Here is a 20,660-nt window from a genome sequence, read left to right on the forward strand (position 1 = left end):
GGTAGCTGTGCGCTTAATAAAACTCTTTATTATTATTATTTGGTATAGCTAAGACACCCCTCTAGCTAGGTGCACTATGCCACTTGTGAGGGTACAGGTGCATGAGCCCTGTACCCCTTCAGTGTCTAAGTTCATTCTTAGACATTGTAAGTAATGTAAAGCCATAAAGAGTATATGGTCTGGGAGTTTCTCATTACAAACTCCACAGCACCATAATGGCTTTACTGAATTCTGGGAAGTTTGGTATCAAACTTCTCAGCATAATAACCCCACACTGATGCCAGTGTGGGATTTATTATACAATGCACTCAGAGGGCATCTTAGAAGTGCCCCCTGAAAAACGACAAGCCCCTGGTGGGTTCCCTGACTGGTAAACACCATCCTACCACCACAAGACATATTTCTGGACCTCTGGTGTGGGATCCTTCGCTCCTGAGCCCAGAAACAAAGCCTTTACTGGGCAGAGGTGTCACACCTCCCCCAGGCCACGAACAGCTATTTGTGGCAGGGGAGCTTCAAAGGCCTTGCAACCATTGTAATGGGACCCTCACACTCTTCTGCTATCAGGAGCAGGCCTCTCCTACTGTCTCCCCTCCTTTTCGGAGGGAAGACAGGCGGATAAAATTAGCACAGCCCTGAAGGTGCGTCCACCTCTACCAACCCCATCCCTAGGTGGGGGAGGCGAGGTGAAGCCCACTCTTCAGTGCTCACCATCTTGCAGATGGCATGCACTCTACAATCAGGATTAGGGATTGTGCCAACTCCCCCACGTGTGGTGAGCACTCCAATGGTGTAGTCACCCTGAGGTCAGTAGCCCATTGGCTACTAACCTCAAGACCCCTAAAACGCCCCCTAAATTCAGTATTTAGGGGGCAGCTCTGAACCAAGAAGACCTATTCCCGCTACCTACGAAGAAGGACGAAAGAAGATGCCCAGTAGAGGAGACTGCAGAGAAAAACTGACTTGGCTCCAGCCCTACCAGTCCATCTGCAGTTTCCAGAGATCCTGCTCCAAAAGTCCCCCTGTCCTGCAGCCAGTGACCTTCAATACCCCTGGGAGGACTGACTACCTTATAACAAAGACTGGATCTCCTGTGAACAACAGCTCTGTTCAAAAGAAACTCCCAAAACAGACTCTGAGCAGAGCATGCGAAGGACAAAGAAACCAGATGCCTGGAACCACCACTGCACCCGAAGCCTACGGCCTGAGTCCGAGAGGAACACCAGTTCCAGCGAGGTCCCCCAGCACTCCAGAGTCCGAGTCCACCCTGGGCTGTGCCCTCCAGGACTCCCCAAAGTCGCCTGCAGCCTCTGCACAGAGACCCCCCCAACCGCGAGTGGCCGGTAAGGTGAAATCCGACCTCAAAAGACACCCCTGCATCCAGCCGTCCTGTGCCCTGGAGAAGAGTATCCAAGGTGCACCTACGTCCTCGAGCCCTCCAACTTACCTGCCCAGCTGTTGGTTCCTCCTGGACGACTTCCTGGACCAAGCCTTCAGAAAAAATCCAAAACCAGCAACTCCCATTAAAAACAACAGGGCAGTCGAAGCCAAAATAGCTCCCTGCACCCGGCTGCCCCTGTGCCGCTGTGGGTGCACCTTGTGTGCTAAATCGGATCCCCCTTTGCCCTAAGCCTAAGTCCAGGAGCTTCGGTCCCACAACCTTGTGGCCTGCTTGTGAGCAGCCACCAACTGTAGGCCCCCTACCCCCATTGGATAACATTGGGCCTCAGCACTCTGCACCTGGCCGCCCTACTGCCGCTGAGGGTGCTTTGAAAATGCATCCTCGACCCTGGGGGAACCCTGGTTCTGATCCCAGAAACCCAACTACCACAACTAAGTACTTACCTGTAAACCGATAAATTAATTTCCTCCCATAGGATTGCATTGACTGCTTTTCTTGAAAATTGTTCAAAGTGTGGAGTTGGTTTGTATGGAACTCTAAGAAACTGCAAATATACAAAAACTGCTTTACTTACCTTTTCTCTAGGCAATGTCCCAGTGTGAAATCTAGGCATATCACACTGAGTAGAAAATATAATCCATAAAGTAATCTGTAAAGTAATCAAAAGTAATCTAACAGTACTCTCAACTGTATTCAAAGCATTTGCAAACCTGCAACAAAGTCATTTTCATTCAGCTTGCTTGTATTGTTCAACCTGCCTTGAAAAGTACCATTTACACTTACCTGTGCCAGGCTAGCTTGGTTCTAGAAACAAAATATAACCAAATAATATTTTTATACAAACAAATTGGTCTGAATGCAGTCTTTAAGTGTATGACTTGATTTCTTGCTGAGTGTGTACAATAAATGCTTAGCACTACCCTCCTATAAAGCCTTACTGCTCGCCCACATTACCACAAATAGAGAGTAAGGTATTATCTACTTTTACCTCTCCCTACTTTTGGGGTTCCACTGGACTCTGTGCACACTATACCTTACTTTGGTATAGTATATACAGAGCCAGCTTCCTACACTATACTATTGCAGACACGGGCGACTCATATACAAATCAGTCTTGAGCCCTGCTCCAAGATGTACAGACCTACATGAAAACATAGGAACTCTAGCTTCCCCTCACCGATAAGAGCCATTGACACTGGTGTGGTAAATAAAATTCCTTTACCTGGACTTAATTTGATACAGAAACATAATAAAACAGCTCAGTAAAATGAGAGGCAGAATCCGTGGTATTAGAGGTTCGGAATGGGCTTTATTCCAATGAACGATTATAATCGGTTGCTCCAAGTTCCATCACCACGGAGGTTCAGGAAGTGAAGTACATACATTATTGACATGAAATGACTTTTATAGATCATACATTACAATGAGGCGAATGCAGTAGGCGTAACAATTGATAAGGAAAATGACGATTTATCTGCGTAACCAAAAATGGGTGTAATAAGGAGTAAAAAGGAACGTAATTGGTTATGATGTCACATATAGGTGGATCCATAAGATAATACTTGGCATAGATGCGCGCGCAGCAGCATGACGTGTAATTGACGTGTAACTAGGGGGTGAAGGGGACTTGACATTTAGCTCCACATGTGGAGACAAGAAGTCTGGGGGGTCAAGTCAACCTAATCCCAAATCATATCTAACATCCTATGTTTAAAGAACTATGTTATCCATAAAGAAGGACTCTCGAACAGAATCTATTCTATACTGACTGTGCGTGCGTGTACAAGCGTCTAAGTGTCTACACTAAATGCGAGGGCAGGAATATTCCATAGTAACAGGACTATGAATTACTTGCATAAGGGCAGAGAAGCCGGGCCTTTTGCTCGGTGGCTGGAAGAATGTTTACTTAAACTACTAGGCAGGAATGCATCGGCTGAGGGGGAAGCAGATAACTTGAAGGTGAAATACAGTTCTTGGCAGAGAATAGGCTGATGTCAGGTTTCGTGAGCCGCGCAGAGAATGAGACAAAGTTCATGGTCACAGATGCAGGCTCAGACTGGAGCTTTCAGAGGCAGAAGGCAAGAAGAGTTTGACGACAGAATCAGGGCCTACTTGCCTGGACTGTAAAATGGCATAAGTGAACCATATAAAGCCGGTGGCCTTTCATACTTAGGAATGGAATATCCGGCCTATTCATGGCGGATCTGACAGAGGACATGTTGACGGTGGACGCACATGTATTTGCGTCTTCATAACTGGAACTGGAGGGAACATACATGTACTTGTGACATGCATATAGAACCGTTGGGGTCCAAGATAGGGGACATAACTGACCAGAAAAATCCATATTTCCACATTCCCTCCTTGTCCCCTACTTGCCCGTCAAGAGATATCAATCTTCATTAATCCATTGATCTGTTCATATAGCATCATTTGTTCTTCTTTCTTCTTCCGTGACGAATGAAATCTTGGTGGTGGAATACACGAGGTGGTACACAGACCACAGATCGCTGGTCCACATTGTAGACATAGACAGCAACTGAATAGTATGAGAAGGCCAATACCTAGGAAAGATAGAACTCTCCATCCCCAGGCTGATATCACACTCCAAAACCAACTGGACCAAGTCCAAGTGCCTGGGTTCTGGTGTATCTGATTTACAATCTTATGAAGGCGAGTTATGGCTTTATATACTGATGGCGAATTTTCTGGTATGAATACGCAGCAGCTTGATCCGATGACCCTACAAGCTCCGCCCCTATCAGCCAGGATGACGTCAAGGACAAGACGATTTTGAAGCACAACAATCCGCATAGCAGACTGCTCTTCTGTTAAATTGCCTAAGGCGGAAATAGTTTCATTCACTACTGCTTCAAGGGTTCTAGTTAATCTACGTATTAGTTTACTATTAGTAACAGTACCTATATAGGGAAAGATGCCTTTATTGAAATCTGTGTATTTTTCCCATGCTGTTTCAGTGTAATCGACAATTGGGAGATCTCTCCGCTCTCTGTTGTATACTAAATGAATATTTCTATAATAATCAGGAGGAGCTAGGAAAACAGGTGGCAAAAGGAATGCAATGTAGCAGGTACCATCCCAATCTAGAGGTAGACGCATATATGCAGTCTGACCACATATAAAGTAGGAGTGGCGATAAGCTCTAAATGAAGATTTGCCTTGATCACTGAATTCTACTGTAGCAGTGCATTTACTATGGCCCATATGTATGGAACCAACCTTTCTTACACACAATTCACCCTTCGCTGGGAATACTGACATGGTGGGTAAGACTAGTTCAACTTCGGATACGACGTTTAGAATCATGAGATTAGGTGTAAAATTATCTAATCCATATACTTCATTTTCTAGATCATTTCCTGTTCTTTTGGGGCGACCCTCCTTGTCAGGGTAGCAGACCTTGAGTAAAACTAGGTTCAGGTTTCCCCATACCCAATGATCTTGGTAAACTGCTGTGTCTGAGTCTATGGAATTGATTAAACTAAACCATGCTCCACAGGAGCCATTATGTGTAAACGGATGTGGAAAGAAAGGCAGGACTCCTTCATAATTCTGATAGGGAGGGAGTCGGCCACACACCCAACAATTGGTGGCATTACTAGTCTGATGGGAATGATGTAACATACTAATGAAAGTGTTATTGCGCAGCGCAAGTCTATAAGACAATTCATGCGGCGGTAGGTCACTAAAAGAATGTTCAGCAGTAACATTATAAACATGTCTAGAAATAGGGTAATATATGTGCAACAATATGCTTGCAGTAATTATTAAAAGACTTAAGAAAAACAAGATTAATAATGTCACTATACAGTGGCTACGCAGTGATTTACAATACGCCTGTCGTTTCATCATTTTTCGCGACTGTCCATGATTCAGGTCTAGAGGGTACATGTCAGAGACAGATTCAACCGCTTCACCTAAGAGAGGACTTAAACAATCAAATCGTCTGACGTTCTAGGCCTCAATTTAACTTTATAGAGTTCGGTTTCAGTCTTTTCAACCAAAGGAAGTTTTGAATCAGTCTGTGAGGGAGTGCAGGGCACAATGTCTATATCCGAGGATTGTCCATGAAATTTCTTGATATGACTTGAATGAATCCAGCCCTTGCGGCCCTCGATCTTCACGGCTGTTCTTGTGGTCAGCAGAACCAACTTGGGTGTCTTCCACCTGGGCTCCAGCTGAGTCTTTCGGTCGAAATTTTTCACAAACACGAAATCACCCGGAACTACGTCATGGGGTTTCACCTCAGTGTTGTCGGGAAATGCTGCAGCAACCTGTGAACGGCAAGATTGTAGTGCAGACATCAAGGAAGCCAAGTAATCTGTCAGCATATTACAGTCAATATCAGTTATTTTGCGTGGTATAGGCGTCCCCCACATATTTGGTGGTCTGCCGAAGATCACCTCATACGGGGATAGCCCTGTTCGAGAGTGTGCTACCATTCTCATGTAAAAGAGTGCAACTGGTAATGCTACTATCCAGTCGACACCTTTCTCTCTGCATATTTTGGACAGTCTGATTTTCAGTATCTGATTATGTCTTTCTACGAGACCTGCTGCCTCGGGGTGTCGAACACAGTGGAATTTCCACTGATATCCTAGCAGAAGTGAAACATGTTTCATTAATTCGGATGAGAACGGCTGGCCGTTATCTGAGTAGACAACACGTGGTAAACCGTATCGTGGGAAGAATTCTCGAACTAACTGTTTGGCAGTAGTCGGGGCAGTGTAATCTGAAACCGGGTATGCCTCCATCCAACGGGACAGAGCGCAGACAACTACGAGAACATATTTGAATCCTCGACATCGTTCCATCTGGATATAATCCATCTGGAGGGCTTCAAAAGGGTGATCAGGAGGATGAAATCCACCCTGTTCTACGGGAACGCTTTTTCCTGGGTTGAACTGGCAACAGATCATACAGGTACGGACCTTTTGTTTGGCTGCTGCTCGTAAATGTTTATTGAACCAAATGTGTTGAATGCTGTCTAGCATAGCTTTTTCTCCTAGATGCGCTGGACTATGTATAGTGTTAATTATAACTTGGACCATTGAATCAGGAAGGAACCATACAGACTTTTCCTTCATCATCCATCCTTGGTCCGTTTGGATCCCTCCTAATTCAGTCCATTTCTTTATTTCGTCTGGTGTAGCATGTGTCTGTATGTCAATTACGTCAAGGGTAGGATCTTTAACTGTCATACAATGTGTCGGTGTCGGGACTATTGTCTTTGTCATGTCGGGGGTTTGAGTTTGAGCAGTCTGTTTAGCTGTTCTGTCGGCTAGATCATTGCCTTGGGAAATGATATCAGTAACCTTCGTATGAGCCTTACATTTCATAATTGATATTGCAGTAGGTAGATGTATTGCATCTAATAAGGCATGAATGAGGGGTCCGTGCTGAATGTGGGCACCGTGGGAAGTTAAATAACCTCTCTCTCGCCACAGCACGCCGAAGTCATGTACAACTCCGAATGCATAACGTGAATCAGTGTATATGTTGACTTTTTTACTTGTGGCTTGAATACAGGCTAGTGTCAGAGCGATGAGCTCTGCGGCTTGAGCTGACAAAGTATTTATACGATTAGTTTCAATGACTTCAGTATCTGTTGTGACTGCGTAAGCAGCCACTAACTCTCCTGTACTTGTTCTCATACATGAACCATCTACATACAACGTCAGGTCTGGATCTGACAATGGGACATCTGTCAAGTCTTGTCTGGGTTTTGTCGTTATAGTAATAACTTCAATACAGTCATGAGCTAGTGGGTCTGTTCCGGTTACTGGCAAAAGTGTGGCAGGATTCAATGTGTTACAGCGTCTGATTTCTATATGTGGCTGAAACAATGTAAGTTCATACCCTGTAAGTCGCGCTATAGTCAAGTGTTGTGTTTGCGTTCTATTTACAAGGACCTCTACTGTGTGTGGTACTTGAACTGTCAATGGATGTCCTAACACTATGGCATCGCTTTGTCTGATTGCTAAAGCTGTCGCTGCTACTGATTTCAGGCATGCAGGCAAAGCCTGAGCTACTGGATCTAATGTACTAGAAAAATAAGCACATGGTTTGTGTGCTCCTGCTTGTTCCTGTGTGAGTACTGACAAGGCAGTACCTTCGCGTTCTGTAACAAAAAGTGTAAACTGTTTTCTGTAACATGGTGTTGCTAAAACAGGTGCTTGACACAAAGCTTTCTTTAGGCTTTCAAAAGCTTGTGTATGTTCTTGAGTCCAAGGGAGAACAGTCGATGTGGCTGCCTCCTGTGTGGTTAACTGAATGAGTGGTTTTGCTAGAAATGCGTACTGAGGGTCCACTGCCTGCAATATGAAGTGAGACCTATGAAAGCCCGCACCTCCTTTTGTGTCTTGGGTGTTGGCATGTTAGCTATTAACTGAATGCGGTCCAGTGTAAGCTGCCTTCCCTCCTTGGACAGCGAGTGTCCAAGATAAATAACTCGCTGGACACAGAATTGCAGCTTAGAAGGGGACACCTTGTGCCCCTTTTCGGCTAGAAATTGTAAAACTGTCAGTGATGCTTTTTCACATTCCGGTTCGCTTCTTGCGGTGATCAGCAGATCATCGACGTATTGAAGCAGGGCAGTGTTAACTGGCATGTGGATACTGTCAAGTTCTCGTTTCAGTGCTTGGCTATAGATGCTGGGGCTTTCTGTAAATCCTTGAGGTGCGCGTGAGAATTTAAAGCTACGTCCATTTAAACTAAATCCGAACAAATATTGGCTTTCCGGATCTATTGGGACGCTGAAAAAGGCATTCTTGAGATCAATTACAGTAAAGAACGTTGCTTCGGAATCAATAGCTGTCAGTAATGACGAGATATCTGGGACCACAGGAAATTGTGGCACAATGCATTTGTTTAACTCGCGCAGATCAATAACCAATCGAAATACTGGCGGGGCCTTAGGATCTGTTCGTTTAAGAATCGGAATTATCGGTGAATTACATACATTGGAGTCTGTTTCTACAACTACTCCTTGGGCAATAAGCTCGTCAATGATTTGTAGTAAAGCCACTACAGCATCTGGTGGTAACTTGTATTGTCGCATTCGTGGTAGCACCACTCCTGCCTTTAATGTGACTCGATATGGTGTAATATTCATGCAACCAACATCAGTAGGGCCTTGTGCCCATAGACGTGTAGGTAAAGTCTGCAGTCGGGGATCCATGTCTCTAGATACATAGTGACCTTTAAAATCACGTAAAAACAATCTTACTCCTTCCGGAGAACAACATATTATAGCTCCTAGAGCTTTTAATGTTTTTATTCCTAACAGGTTTTCTGGACATGATTTAGTAAGCAATAAATCTGTAGTTCGGGTCAGAGGTCCTATCGTAAGTGGCAGAGGTTGTGACACTTCATTAACAATAGGTTTTCCTGAAAAACCAAGGGAAATATTTTGTGAGCCTGAGAGGGGTGCCCCTGGAACTTCACTACGTTTTATAGTTGTTCGACTTGCCCCTGTATCGAGTAAAAATTTTCTATCTTGGCCTAATAATTCACTGTGTACATAAGGTCCTTCTTGATCTACAGGTATCTCGATAAGGGGTAAGTCAACTTCCCTCTCTAGGCTAGTTCATGCGTAACGCTGATACTCAGGATATTCATACTGTGCGGTCTGATACATTTGTCGTGTTGTTGTCTGTGTGGCAGCAACAGGCAACGGTGGTGCAGCTGGCACAAACTGTATTGGCTGTTGTGCGGCTGGCATGGCCTGGGCATGCTGCAGAGCTCCTTGTTCATTCTGCTCTTGTCTAAATGGCCGTGGTCTTTCTTGTGTTTTACCTATGGCGATATTATGTTTTAAAACTGGACAATCGTGTACATAATGACCTGGCTTTTTACAATAATTGCATGTCCCTTTTACAGGTCCTGCTGAATCGGAATGTGTCATACCCTTTTTATGTCCTTCAGCTGGAACTGTCTGGGAAACTAACATTTTCATTTTCGTGTCTTTCATGCGTCTGTGTTCATGTTCTTGTTCCTCTCTAATTCTATTATGATGGTACTGTAACATTTGTAACATTTGTGATGGAGTGTTACCTTGCCAGGTACTCTCGAATTTTAATACTCTATTCTTTACTGGTGGCAGGGCATTTTCTACTAATTTTGTTACAAACAGATGTGGGTATGATTCGCTACTTGCTTTTATGCCACTATTTATACCAAAACATTTTTCAAATCGGGCATAGTAATCACTAGTGTCTTCATCTTGCTTCTGTTTACAGGCTGAAATTGTACCCCAATCTTCCTTTTTCGTAGTTAATAAACGTGGCAGTACCTGTACTAATAAACCTGGCAGTGCTTTAGTTTTATCCCCAAGTCCTGCTCCTGCAGTTCGGGCCTTTTCTTCCGCTTCTAACACTGACCATTCTATCTTTTGGTCTCCTACCTCCCACTCTTTTTCCTTGAGTTTCTCATAAATGCCAGCATGCATCAATACCTTTAATATTGTCATAATGTCGGGATAGGTATACTCTCCCATGAGTAACATGTCTTTAATTTCTCGGTGAAAACCCGCTGGATCTTTGTCATGACTGGGTACCACTTTCTTCATTTGTAACAATTCTATTTTCGATATGGGCGTATATACAAATACGCGCTTGAACTCGTTGTCCTCGCCTTTTATTGGGTGCACTTCTCGTAAGGGATTCTGTCTATCCATGTGATACGTGGTTCTTTCCTTGACGGGCAATGAGACATGCTCTGCGCATACAAAAAGAATATACTGCTTTCTTGATTCTAGAATTTCTTTAATTAATTTAGTACCTGCACCTCTCCATTTATTCATAAGCAATTCAGTCAGTATGTCAGGTAAGGGACCAGGGTCCGAATGCTGACTTCGATATAGTATAATGAGTTGTTGAATCATATAAATCCCAGCTAACCTCTGTTCATCTGGGGTAAGATTCAAAAATGTGCGTACTACTGTATCATCACTATATTTTCCGGGACTGTCCACCCAATGGACAGCTGCCCTGGCTAAATCTTGTTCATCCATAGAATCGAGAAAATGATAACCCCTTCGTTCTCGGAGTAGTTTGTCGGCAGTTTGGAACGAATGCTCGTTAGACCTTATATTAATTATAGGTATTTGGAAATTCCTGTTATTATCTGGACATATCGGACGTATTGAGTCAGTAAGACGTCTATTATTATTACAAGATCTTCCTCTACCTACATAGGCTATGGTGTCTGACTGTCCTGTGGGCAGTCCTGACCCTTCTTCCTCGCTTTGTTCGAACTCGTCTACCTCTAATCTCTCTTCGTGTAGGCGCTCTATTTCTTTACGGATCTTTCGGCACATGGCTATTATACAATTTTGTTTATCATGTCTCCCTTCTGATATATTCTGGCTCCATCTTGTAAGAATTTGCATTGCTTCCGGGTCTACCCCCGGTCGGTCTTGATTTCTGATCACACAGTTTATGAGGAAACGTAACAGTTCCCCCTGTATCTCCACTTTCTGGTATTCCATAGCTCTGTTAATACATTCTGGATCTCGCCCTGTTTGGACAAAATGATATATTTTATCTAGATGCGCAGTCATTCCTGGTAACTTTCCTAAATACACTGCGGCTCGTCTGATACGCAATGATGCCAGGGTCATTTCGTCCTCTTTACCGGGCACAGGGTCATATCTGCAATCTATAAGAAGTTCCTTCAGCGTACGGGCACTTATGAGTTTGGGTGTACGTGAATGTGCTGACTCTTGAAAAGTAAGTTTATTTATTCTGGGTGGCGTAGAAAAGATATTGGTAGCACCTCCCGTGGCCCCATCTGGGGTGTCGGGTGTGAAAGGATTCGTCGAACGTGACACAGCAACTACAGGTGTGGACACAGCTATAGAAGTAGCTGTAGGAGCGGATGCAGAAACAGATGTGCTTGCCAGAACTTGTGACTCGATTTGTTGCTGTAGGGATACGGGTGCTGGATCTTGGCGTTGGACCTCCCTGGTATGCGGTCTATGCGGGGCGGAATTAGCATATTCGGGAGCTGCGTCATCTAAATATGAGGAAAGAAAAACGTCTTCTGCGGTTCTAGGATGCCCCTTAGGATGTACCTTTATTGGGAACAATGGGGGTGGCAAGTCTTTCGGTATTTCTGGGGTAGCCTTAGGTAATCCTTCGGCCAGAAGGGGATACATACCATTCATAAGAGCATTTCTTTGTCTGTCTACTTGTTCTGATTTCACTCGGATACCTTCCTCAATCAATAGATTTTCTTGAACTTTATTGGAATTCTCTTTACTCTTCTCCTCCTGTCTACGTGCTTTTTCTGTTCGTCTATGTGATTCTTTACGCCATAACTCAACGGCGTCTTTCTGTGACTGTCTGACTTTCCTTTTCCATAACTCTTCTTCTACTTTCATGATGCACTCTGCATCCCAGGTTCCCGCTGTGGGCCACCTCTGACTTTCTGGTAATTCCTTGGTGTAGTCTACCCATAAATCAAGAAATAATATGGCGTCTAGGCCATGTTTATGATACATGAAGTACCCTGGAGTGTCCCTAGGAGGAATGGGAACGGCTTCCTCGAGTACCCCTTTTCTTGTAGTGATCTGTCTTAGTTTCGAAAAGAACGGCATATTGAGAACTGATCTGATACTTGATTTTGAACACACTTAGTACAAAAGCACAATAATGAACAACCATTCATACCACAATATGCAGGACGTTTAACACATTAAACATTAAACATTAAACATTCTTAACCTTTAAAATAACCAACAATGATGATCGTCTGCATAACTAATCACCAAGCATAATTTTTTGACAATAACTAGATACTTCGGAATACTTGATATACTGCTAAACAGTACAGATACACTGCTGAAACAGTGCAGACCGGATTTGTGTACCCAAACCCGTCTTGACCGGCACAACCTATGTGCACGTCAGAAATGCCTCCCCAGCAATGGTACTCACCGGGTAGCTTCGGAAACGGAAGGCCTCGGTAACTTGAACTTGAACCGGACTGGACTCGACTCGACTCGTCGGACACTGGGCTTGACTTCGAACTGGTGGGTCTCTGTATACCTCGGATCTTGCTCTCTCAGCTAGGCTCTGGTCGGGATACTTCGCACTTCTCACCGCCTCGTCTGGGTGTTGATCGCAGTCTCAGTCGCCCCCGCTTGACCGGAGGGAGATACAGGAAATCCTGCTGGTACGCGTTATTGTCCGTCCAGCTGTGGCAGGAGACCGGGCCTGCAACTCACCGCCGGCGCGTGAGATGAGAAAGTGTCCCTGTTCGGGCGCCATTCATGTGGTAAATAAAATTCCTTTACCTGGACTTAATTTGATACAGAAACATAATAAAACAGCTCAGTAAAATGAGAGGCAGAATCCGTGGTATTAGAGGTTCGGAATGGGCTTTATTCCAATGAACGATTATAATCGGTTGCTCCAAGTTCCATCACCACGGAGGTTCAGGAAGTGAAGTACATACATTATTGACATGAAATGACTTTTATAGATCATACATTACAATGAGGCGAATGCAGTAGGCGTAACAATTGATAAGGAAAATGACGATTTATCTGCGTAACCAAAAATGGGTGTAATAAGGAGTAAAAAGGAACGTAATTGGTTATGATGTCACATATAGGTGGATCCATAAGATAATACTTGGCATAGATGCGCGCGCAGCAGCATGACGTGTAATTGACGTGTAACTAGGGGGTGAAGGGGACTTGACATTTAGCTCCACATGTGGAGACAAGAAGTCTGGGGGGTCAAGTCAACCTAATCCCAAATCATATCTAACATCCTATGTTTAAAGAACTATGTTATCCATAAAGAAGGACTCTCGAACAGAATCTATTCTATACTGACTGTGCGTGCGTGTACAAGCGTCTAAGTGTCTACACTAAATGCGAGGGCAGGAATATTCCATAGTAACAGGACTATGAATTACTTGCATAAGGGCAGAGAAGCCGGGCCTTTTGCTCGGTGGCTGGAAGAATGTTTACTTAAACTACTAGGCAGGAATGCATCGGCTGAGGGGGAAGCAGATAACTTGAAGGTGAAATACAGTTCTTGGCAGAGAATAGGCTGATGTCAGGTTTCGTGAGCCGCGCAGAGAATGAGACAAAGTTCATGGTCACAGATGCAGGCTCAGACTGGAGCTTTCAGAGGCAGAAGGCAAGAAGAGTTTGACGACAGAATCAGGGCCTACTTGCCTGGACTGTAAAATGGCATAAGTGAACCATATAAAGCCGGTGGCCTTTCATACTTAGGAATGGAATATCCGGCCTATTCATGGCGGATCTGACAGAGGACATGTTGACGGTGGACGCACATGTATTTGCGTCTTCATAACTGGAACTGGAGGGAACATACATGTACTTGTGACATGCATATAGAACCGTTGGGGTCCAAGATAGGGGACATAACTGACCAGAAAAATCCATATTTCCACACTGGATATGAGTGGAGTTGTTTACTTTCTTGTTTGTGGTCACAGGTGTGGAAGGTCATGCTGGACCATCATTTTGGGGTGGGGCTGTGATTGAGTGGCATTCCACCTATCCCTCTTTTTCTTTATAGAAGTTGAGTCCACAAAAATGGTGACACAGAGAATAGATGGGATGCAGGGGCACCTACTTTCCTCAATTTGGCAGAGAGCTTTCTGGCTACTTATAGCAGCCATTCCCTGACAAGCAGGGTCCACCCGGGATGGGTATTGTGATCTACACAACAGATGGCAGACTTGTAGCTCCATAATCCTATGAGGGTTGCAGGGGGTTCTAAAGCATGTGTTTTTGTAGCCACTGAATCTCATTGTGCCTCTTTTATTTCAGGTCCCTGAACAGTTCCTGGAGATTGCAACAGTAACTTTGCGTGAGTTTTTTGGTGCAATCATAAGCGGGAAAGACTTGGATCCATCTTGGAAGAAATCTATATACAAAATTATTGCTAAGCTGGACTGCGAGATTCCAGACACCTTCCAAAGTCCCGGCTTTCCACAAGAGATTCTTCAGAGCTGAATAAAGACTTGAAGGGTCTTCCAAACAGCTGCATCTAGAGAGCACCAAGGTGATTACTCAAGCCCTTCAGTTTGCTTCTTCTGACCAATCTTACTAACTGTGGTTCCCTATCTAAACCAAAATCCATTTCAGAGACCAGGCACACAAACTCCCAGAAGCTACTAAATGATTCTGCTTCCTACTGAAAATTTGGCAACATCTGTCAAAAAAGCTTACTAAATAAAACATGAGACTAACCCGTGCAGGAAGAGATGTTTACTGCTATACAACGGAGGCCACTGAGTATGGGTAGAGAACAAATATTCAAGAGAGGCTCTGAGTTTGTCTCAATGGAAGAACATTGTACCTTCTGATTAGTGATGTGGTAACCTTCCTCGTGAATAAATGTTTTCTCCAGATAATTTAATAGGCCATCTTGTAATGTAATGTAAGGCCTACCAGGATCAGCAATGAGACCCTCTCATATGGGTGGGATGCCTACTCCAGATCAGAGATACTTACTCTGAAATTAAGCCGGGTACCTCACAGGCATAGAGAAGCTGATTGGACCTTACTGATACAATGCTGAATTGTAGGGCTTACTTCGTATCAGCAATGATGCAATCTCACCAAAGAGGAGTACACATTTCAAACTAGTGATAGGGAAACCACATTTAGCATGGATGCTCAGTACAAACTAGACCTGGAGGTCACCTTCTTCAGGAAGACATGTTTCTCCAATGTGTATAGTCATTCAAGCTCAGAAGGGGGCCATCTCATCTGTGAATGGGGGCTTGCCATATGGAAAGAAATGAGGTTCACTGGTCCGTGCCATGGTCAACTAATATGCAAAGAAAGAATCAATACATATTATATCTGAAGTTACTTCATAAGATAAGAGATGTGTCTCCAGATAGAGCTCAGCACGCTTTGTACGGGACCCCAGATTAAAGAGGAGGCCATCTCATACGAGAAGGAGGTGCATTTCTAGAATACAAGGAAAGGCACATCTATGAAAAGGAGTTTAAAGATCACCTCATCCTGTTTCCAGGGAATGTTATGTGGTGCCAGGTACAACTCGATTCTGTGAGCCAAGGCTCTGGTTAGGTCAAATGTGCATGCACACAAGAGGTTTCGGACTGCATAAAAGATTATAAATCGCATTTGCTCGATCAGTCAATCAGTACGGCGGACGTCCTCCCACTGCCCGCCATCTTAATTAGTGCTGAGACTTCTGCCAACATTCTAATCACCTCTAACCTGTGAAAGAGCCTGTCATATGCCAGGGTGCATGATGGAAAAAGTCTGTTTAGTGGATCGACCCACCTCTCACCCAAGCCAATACTAATCCTGAAATCAACAAACAGATACATAAATCTCCAGATTTTAGAAAAAGAAATGCATGCCAATGTTTACAAGCATAAAATATTGCAAACCATGACATCAATTTTCTGAAGCACAAGCGACCCATTTCCAAAAACTGTATTTGTTAGGTCTCAAAAGCATGCCACTGACTTACAAACATTTTATAAGATTTGAAAACAGAACCAATGTCTGCTTTCATCCCCCCTCCCCCCCCATCTACTAACTGCAGATGACTGAGACTGCTCCACTAGAGGGAGCTCTTCCAATGACGTCTTTAAAAGCAAAATATAGTCATACATATCAATGTACAATACCCGGTTTTCAAAAGTGTTACAGACAGAACTATCAACCTATGATTTTTTTGTGGTCTGCTCACCAAAAGGAGGAACAGAGTGTGATGTCTTAAGAAAAACCACGGGAAGGAGTACTCGTTGCTTGCGCAGGAGCCAGCACTTTACCCAGAGTCGCTGGTGCCCCCATCAAGTGACCATATTAGGAAGGGGTCCCCTGGACATTAAGATAAAAAAAAGTTAGCCATCAGAGGATGCAGTGCAAGGTCAAGACCAGTGGCAATACCCACAGCCGGACGTCAGAAATCAAGGGCACAGTTGTCATGACCCGGAAGAGATCCGCTCTTCCCCTTCTTCCTTTCCCATCCACATTACCTCATTCTGACATGGTGATAAACATCGCAGGATAAAGACGATTCGCATTAATGATTTGGGAGACATGCACTTTTTACATTCACAAAATATGCATCAACATATACAACTGTGGAAAGTCCTGGAAATAGTGACCGCCGCGCAGTCAGTCCATACTGCTAGCCCTTCAAACAGGGTCAACCAGGTTCCACAAGCTGTAGACTGAAATGAGCCCATGACAGTTTCTATTAATAAAATATGAATGCCATCCAAGCAGGCATAGCTGTGAGGGGACTATGATAATGAGGGTTCTTCACATACTTATGGCAGATTCAGGCTCACAAAGTAGTCCGAGAGTGGTATAATGGCACATGCTGGCGGGATCCATGCCGGGTCTGGAGCACTCTTGGGCCCTAGACGAGGTCAATGAGTGACTACACGAAAGGGCGAAGTTGTACTATTTCCATAGAACAGGATCTTTGGACTGCTGGCTGCAAGCTTCACCACAACAGGACATGCCTGTGGCCACAAATGAAAGACTGAGGTCAAGAAATATAAATATGGCAACAAATAGACGTGTAAATGTGTATGGGATCATGCAAATATATTATTTCTGTGTTTACATATACGTATGCATATAAAATCACAACTATGGTTTGGACAGTGGCTGCTTTCTAGATCTAGGAATCAGATGAAGGGTGCTAGTCCTATTTAACACCTTCAAATACAATATTCAGTGTTTACGATGACTTCCTAAAAGGAGAGTGACCAGTGAACTCTGCAGCGCGTGAGCACTTTGGTTTCACTGTTGGTATGTGAGAGGACAGTAGCCAGAAAAGCACACACAGAGAATAAAAAGTTAAATCACAGGTTAATAAATACCATGCATAAACACACACCTAGGCTTCTGCTATGTAAACCTAGAAAAAAAAATAAGGGCAATAGTGTGCTTTACCAGCTTAATCAAGAAGTGGTACTAGAAAAATAGAAAATAGCAATTAAAAAATGCAAGCAATATCAAGGGGAATTCGACAAGCCAATGAAAATGTATCTCTATGTAAAACTATTTGTAATCCATCCTGAGCAACAAGTGGAGTGTAAAGAGGAACGCAACAAGTCCAAAGGCGTCCACACAGTCAACACCTTCGATACATTGCACAGAAGGGAGAGCGAATGCCTACTACCACCTAACTCTACTCTGCAGAGTGAAATCCTTCCTACGGCAAGCAGACCTCAAAACAGCTGTCCAAACTCTGGTCACATCCCATCTCAACATAGGTAACTGCAGTGCCTGCCAGCATCCCCGACATCCACCATAGAAGTGCATCTTACAGGCAGTCCGGCAGGGGGTCCTGCCTCATGAGAGGTCGCCAAAACACTACAGGGTCACAGCAGCCTTTCATTGGCTTCCCTTTACATTCAAAACCCGATGCGTCATCAACGAGGCGGTTAACGCTGGTATCCCACTGCACCAGGGGATCACGGCCCCTGGTGTCACACACGTGACTTGCAGGGACAGCGAAGGAAGGAGAAGCTGAGGTGCCAGGCATTCTCTAGCTGTGCTCCAAGAGTGCGTAAAGCCATCCCAGTTGAGATCCGCTCGGCCCCAACCCATCTCCATTTCAGGAATGGACAGAAGGCTCATCCCTTCAAACAACACCGGACTGGGATCAGAAACTGACCCTGGCAGAATGCTGCTCGACCATCCCTGGGAGTGTGTGTGTGGGGGGGGGGGGGTTATGTGCTAATAGGAAGCACCGCTCCCGCTTTTGTTACAGGGGGCAGATATTGCAGCACTGCTGCTAAACTGGCCCCTATGGCCAAAAGACCAGCCCCCACCCCTCCGGCCCTCCGGGGAAATGCCTGGTGCCCGGTACGGCCAGTCCAGCCCTGACCGTGATGTACTCCGCAGCTTACAGACCAGCCCCTTGCAAAAAGTTAAACCTCCTCTCAAACCCAACACTGATCTGGAGCCCTGCGATATTCCTCTCACCACCCCTCTGCCCGCACCCAGCACCTCTCCAACTATTGGATTACATTTGGTATTTATACCCTGATTCCTCGCCCCACTCCATGACTAACCCCTCCACCCCGACTGAACTACCTCTCTGCTCCCAGCATCTCCTGGCACTAATCCTTGCACCAACTATCACCCTAGCACACTGCCATGTAAAGCCTTGCTCCTGTACTCCACTCCACTGCATGTTCTCAAACAGGGAAGGGGTGGGGCCATTTCTACACAGCGTGGGAACATGAAATTACAAAATGGAAGCCATATAATGAGGACATGAAAGATGGTGTCCTAACAACCTGGATAGAAAACAAAGAAACTCAACATGAACTATATATTTAAAGAATATCTTCTAATATAGAGCAATTATTGGCACTGGCCTTTTGGACCGCATAAGTGTTTAGCCAAGCAGCACATTATCCTGGGTGCTTTGCCGCCAGGGATTGAAGAGCTATACAATTACTGCACGCTAGGTGTGAAAGAAAGTGTGGATAGTTTTACGGCCAATTCTTGTCCCAGATATATGGCAGGACTACCTTATAACCTGTTCGATGTAGGTAAGCCCTGAGGTACATCTAACGCTAGAAAGGGCAACTTTGGTGTGGAAAGATCAAGCATGTGCATTACACCTAGCTAATTGCTGTAACTAGGGTCTGAGAATGCACAGGATCTTACTGGAGATAAAAAGAGGCCTGACAGTATGTCAATTGCACCATGTAATATATACACGTAATGAGCTCAATTAGAAAGAGTGATAGAATAAGGTGTGGCATCAAGGAAAAAATAGGACAAGCTTCATGCAGCCAAAATGATCGTGACCAAGAGGGCAGTATGGTTAGGAAACTTGTATGGAGATCCCTTGAAAAAAATCTAATTGGAATACATAAACCTAATTTTCAGGCTTCTTGGACAAATATCAACAAATAAAATAGTGATATACTTGTCAAAGATGGTAAAGGGGGGAAATATTTGACATCACTAATAGCAGTAAAACCAAACAAACATTACAACCATAAGGTCATCCACAAAAAACACAAGGAACATAAAAATGATAAATGTCAAAACTGAAAAGGAGGGGTAAAACTGTAGAAGATAATGTCCAAAATTAATGGAATGGAAAAACATTGCTTGAAGAATGTTACTCGAGAGTGAAAGTGTGAACAACATACTGAGTACAGCTGTGAACAAACTATCAGAAGATAAGAGAACGAATACTAGATGTAATTGAGTAAAAGTGCTCATAAAAAATGAAGTTTGGTTAAGAGGAAGTGAAAGCATGGACTGGTGTTACGTACTAAATAGTGATTGGCTTAACTATTCCTTCCAGGCTAATGGCTGATACTGTATCTAAATTATAAGGCTTATGTGAAAGTCTGTCACATGCTATCCCTTTTCCGCTACCCAGAAGTTACGCAATAAATGTAATGCAATCAGTTGGATGCAGCTTCTATCGGCACAGTGTTCTCGATAAATGCATCTTATAAGCACATTAAGATCACTGACACCACAGTGAAGTGATGGGCGGCAAGGTGAAGTTTACCCACCTTTACACCACTAGTCGGGATGGTGTAAGGCAGAGGTCTTCAATCTGGGAGGTCGTGGAGTCCTGGGAAGGGGGTTGCACATTCCCCAGCTTCACTTGTGCCTGTAATCCAAAATGTTTGCTTTCATTTTGTTAAAAGACAACCATCCTGGGACGGCTAATTTAGATCGTTATCAGCTGAAGTTTTATCAATTGAATCTCTAATGTTGTGAAAAGCTTTCATGGCAGGGTGCCTGCTTGCCTGAATGAAATGCAAATGTGCCTATCAGTTAATCTGCAAGTGTGAAGGGTGCTTGGGAGCCGGTTCTGGCTTTATTTTGGGGCTTATTTATGAGAGGCTTGCATCGATAGAGCATCACTTTTTTTGATGCTCCGCTGGCGCAAGCGTCTTAACCATACCTATGAGGCGGTGCAAAGTCACCCTGTATGACTTTGCATGGCCTCATAGATATGGAGTAAGACATAGCAGCGTAAGTCACTGCGTTACCTTACTCTGCATCCAAGAGGTGTTCCATGGGCTTTGCATGGGGTTCCCAAGCAACACCCATGGATTGGGATGCTGTCCCGTATTTACAAAATCAAGTAAAACTGGGGCAGCTCCAAAAGCGGACGTCTACCCAGCGGAAGGCGTTACAAGGAGAAATGTTTTAATTTCTCCTCTTTTTTTCCTCTTTCCATGGGTGCTGCACTCTTCAGCT

The 20,660-nt window shown here is 44.3% G+C and overlaps 1 protein-coding gene across 3 annotated transcripts in view; it reads left to right on the plus strand.

Annotated features, from left to right (window-relative positions):
- The window catches only part of PROX2 (prospero homeobox 2), a 115,030-nt gene extending 97,093 nt beyond the window's left edge, over nucleotides 1-17,937 (plus strand). For all 3 annotated transcript variants that reach the window (XM_085626745.1, XM_085626744.1, XM_085626746.1), the window contains one exon: nucleotides 14,238-17,937. In XM_085626745.1, coding sequence (XP_085482871.1) covers nucleotides 14,238-14,423 — 186 coding nt within the window. In that variant the 3' untranslated portion in view covers nucleotides 14,424-17,937. The remainder of the gene's footprint in view (nucleotides 1-14,237) is intronic.
- Nucleotides 17,938-20,660: the final 2,723 nt, after the last annotated feature.

Source organism: Triturus cristatus, chromosome 9, assembly GCF_964204655.1.
Source record: "Triturus cristatus chromosome 9, aTriCri1.1, whole genome shotgun sequence".
NCBI classification, from domain to species: Eukaryota; Metazoa; Chordata; class Amphibia; order Caudata; family Salamandridae; genus Triturus; species Triturus cristatus.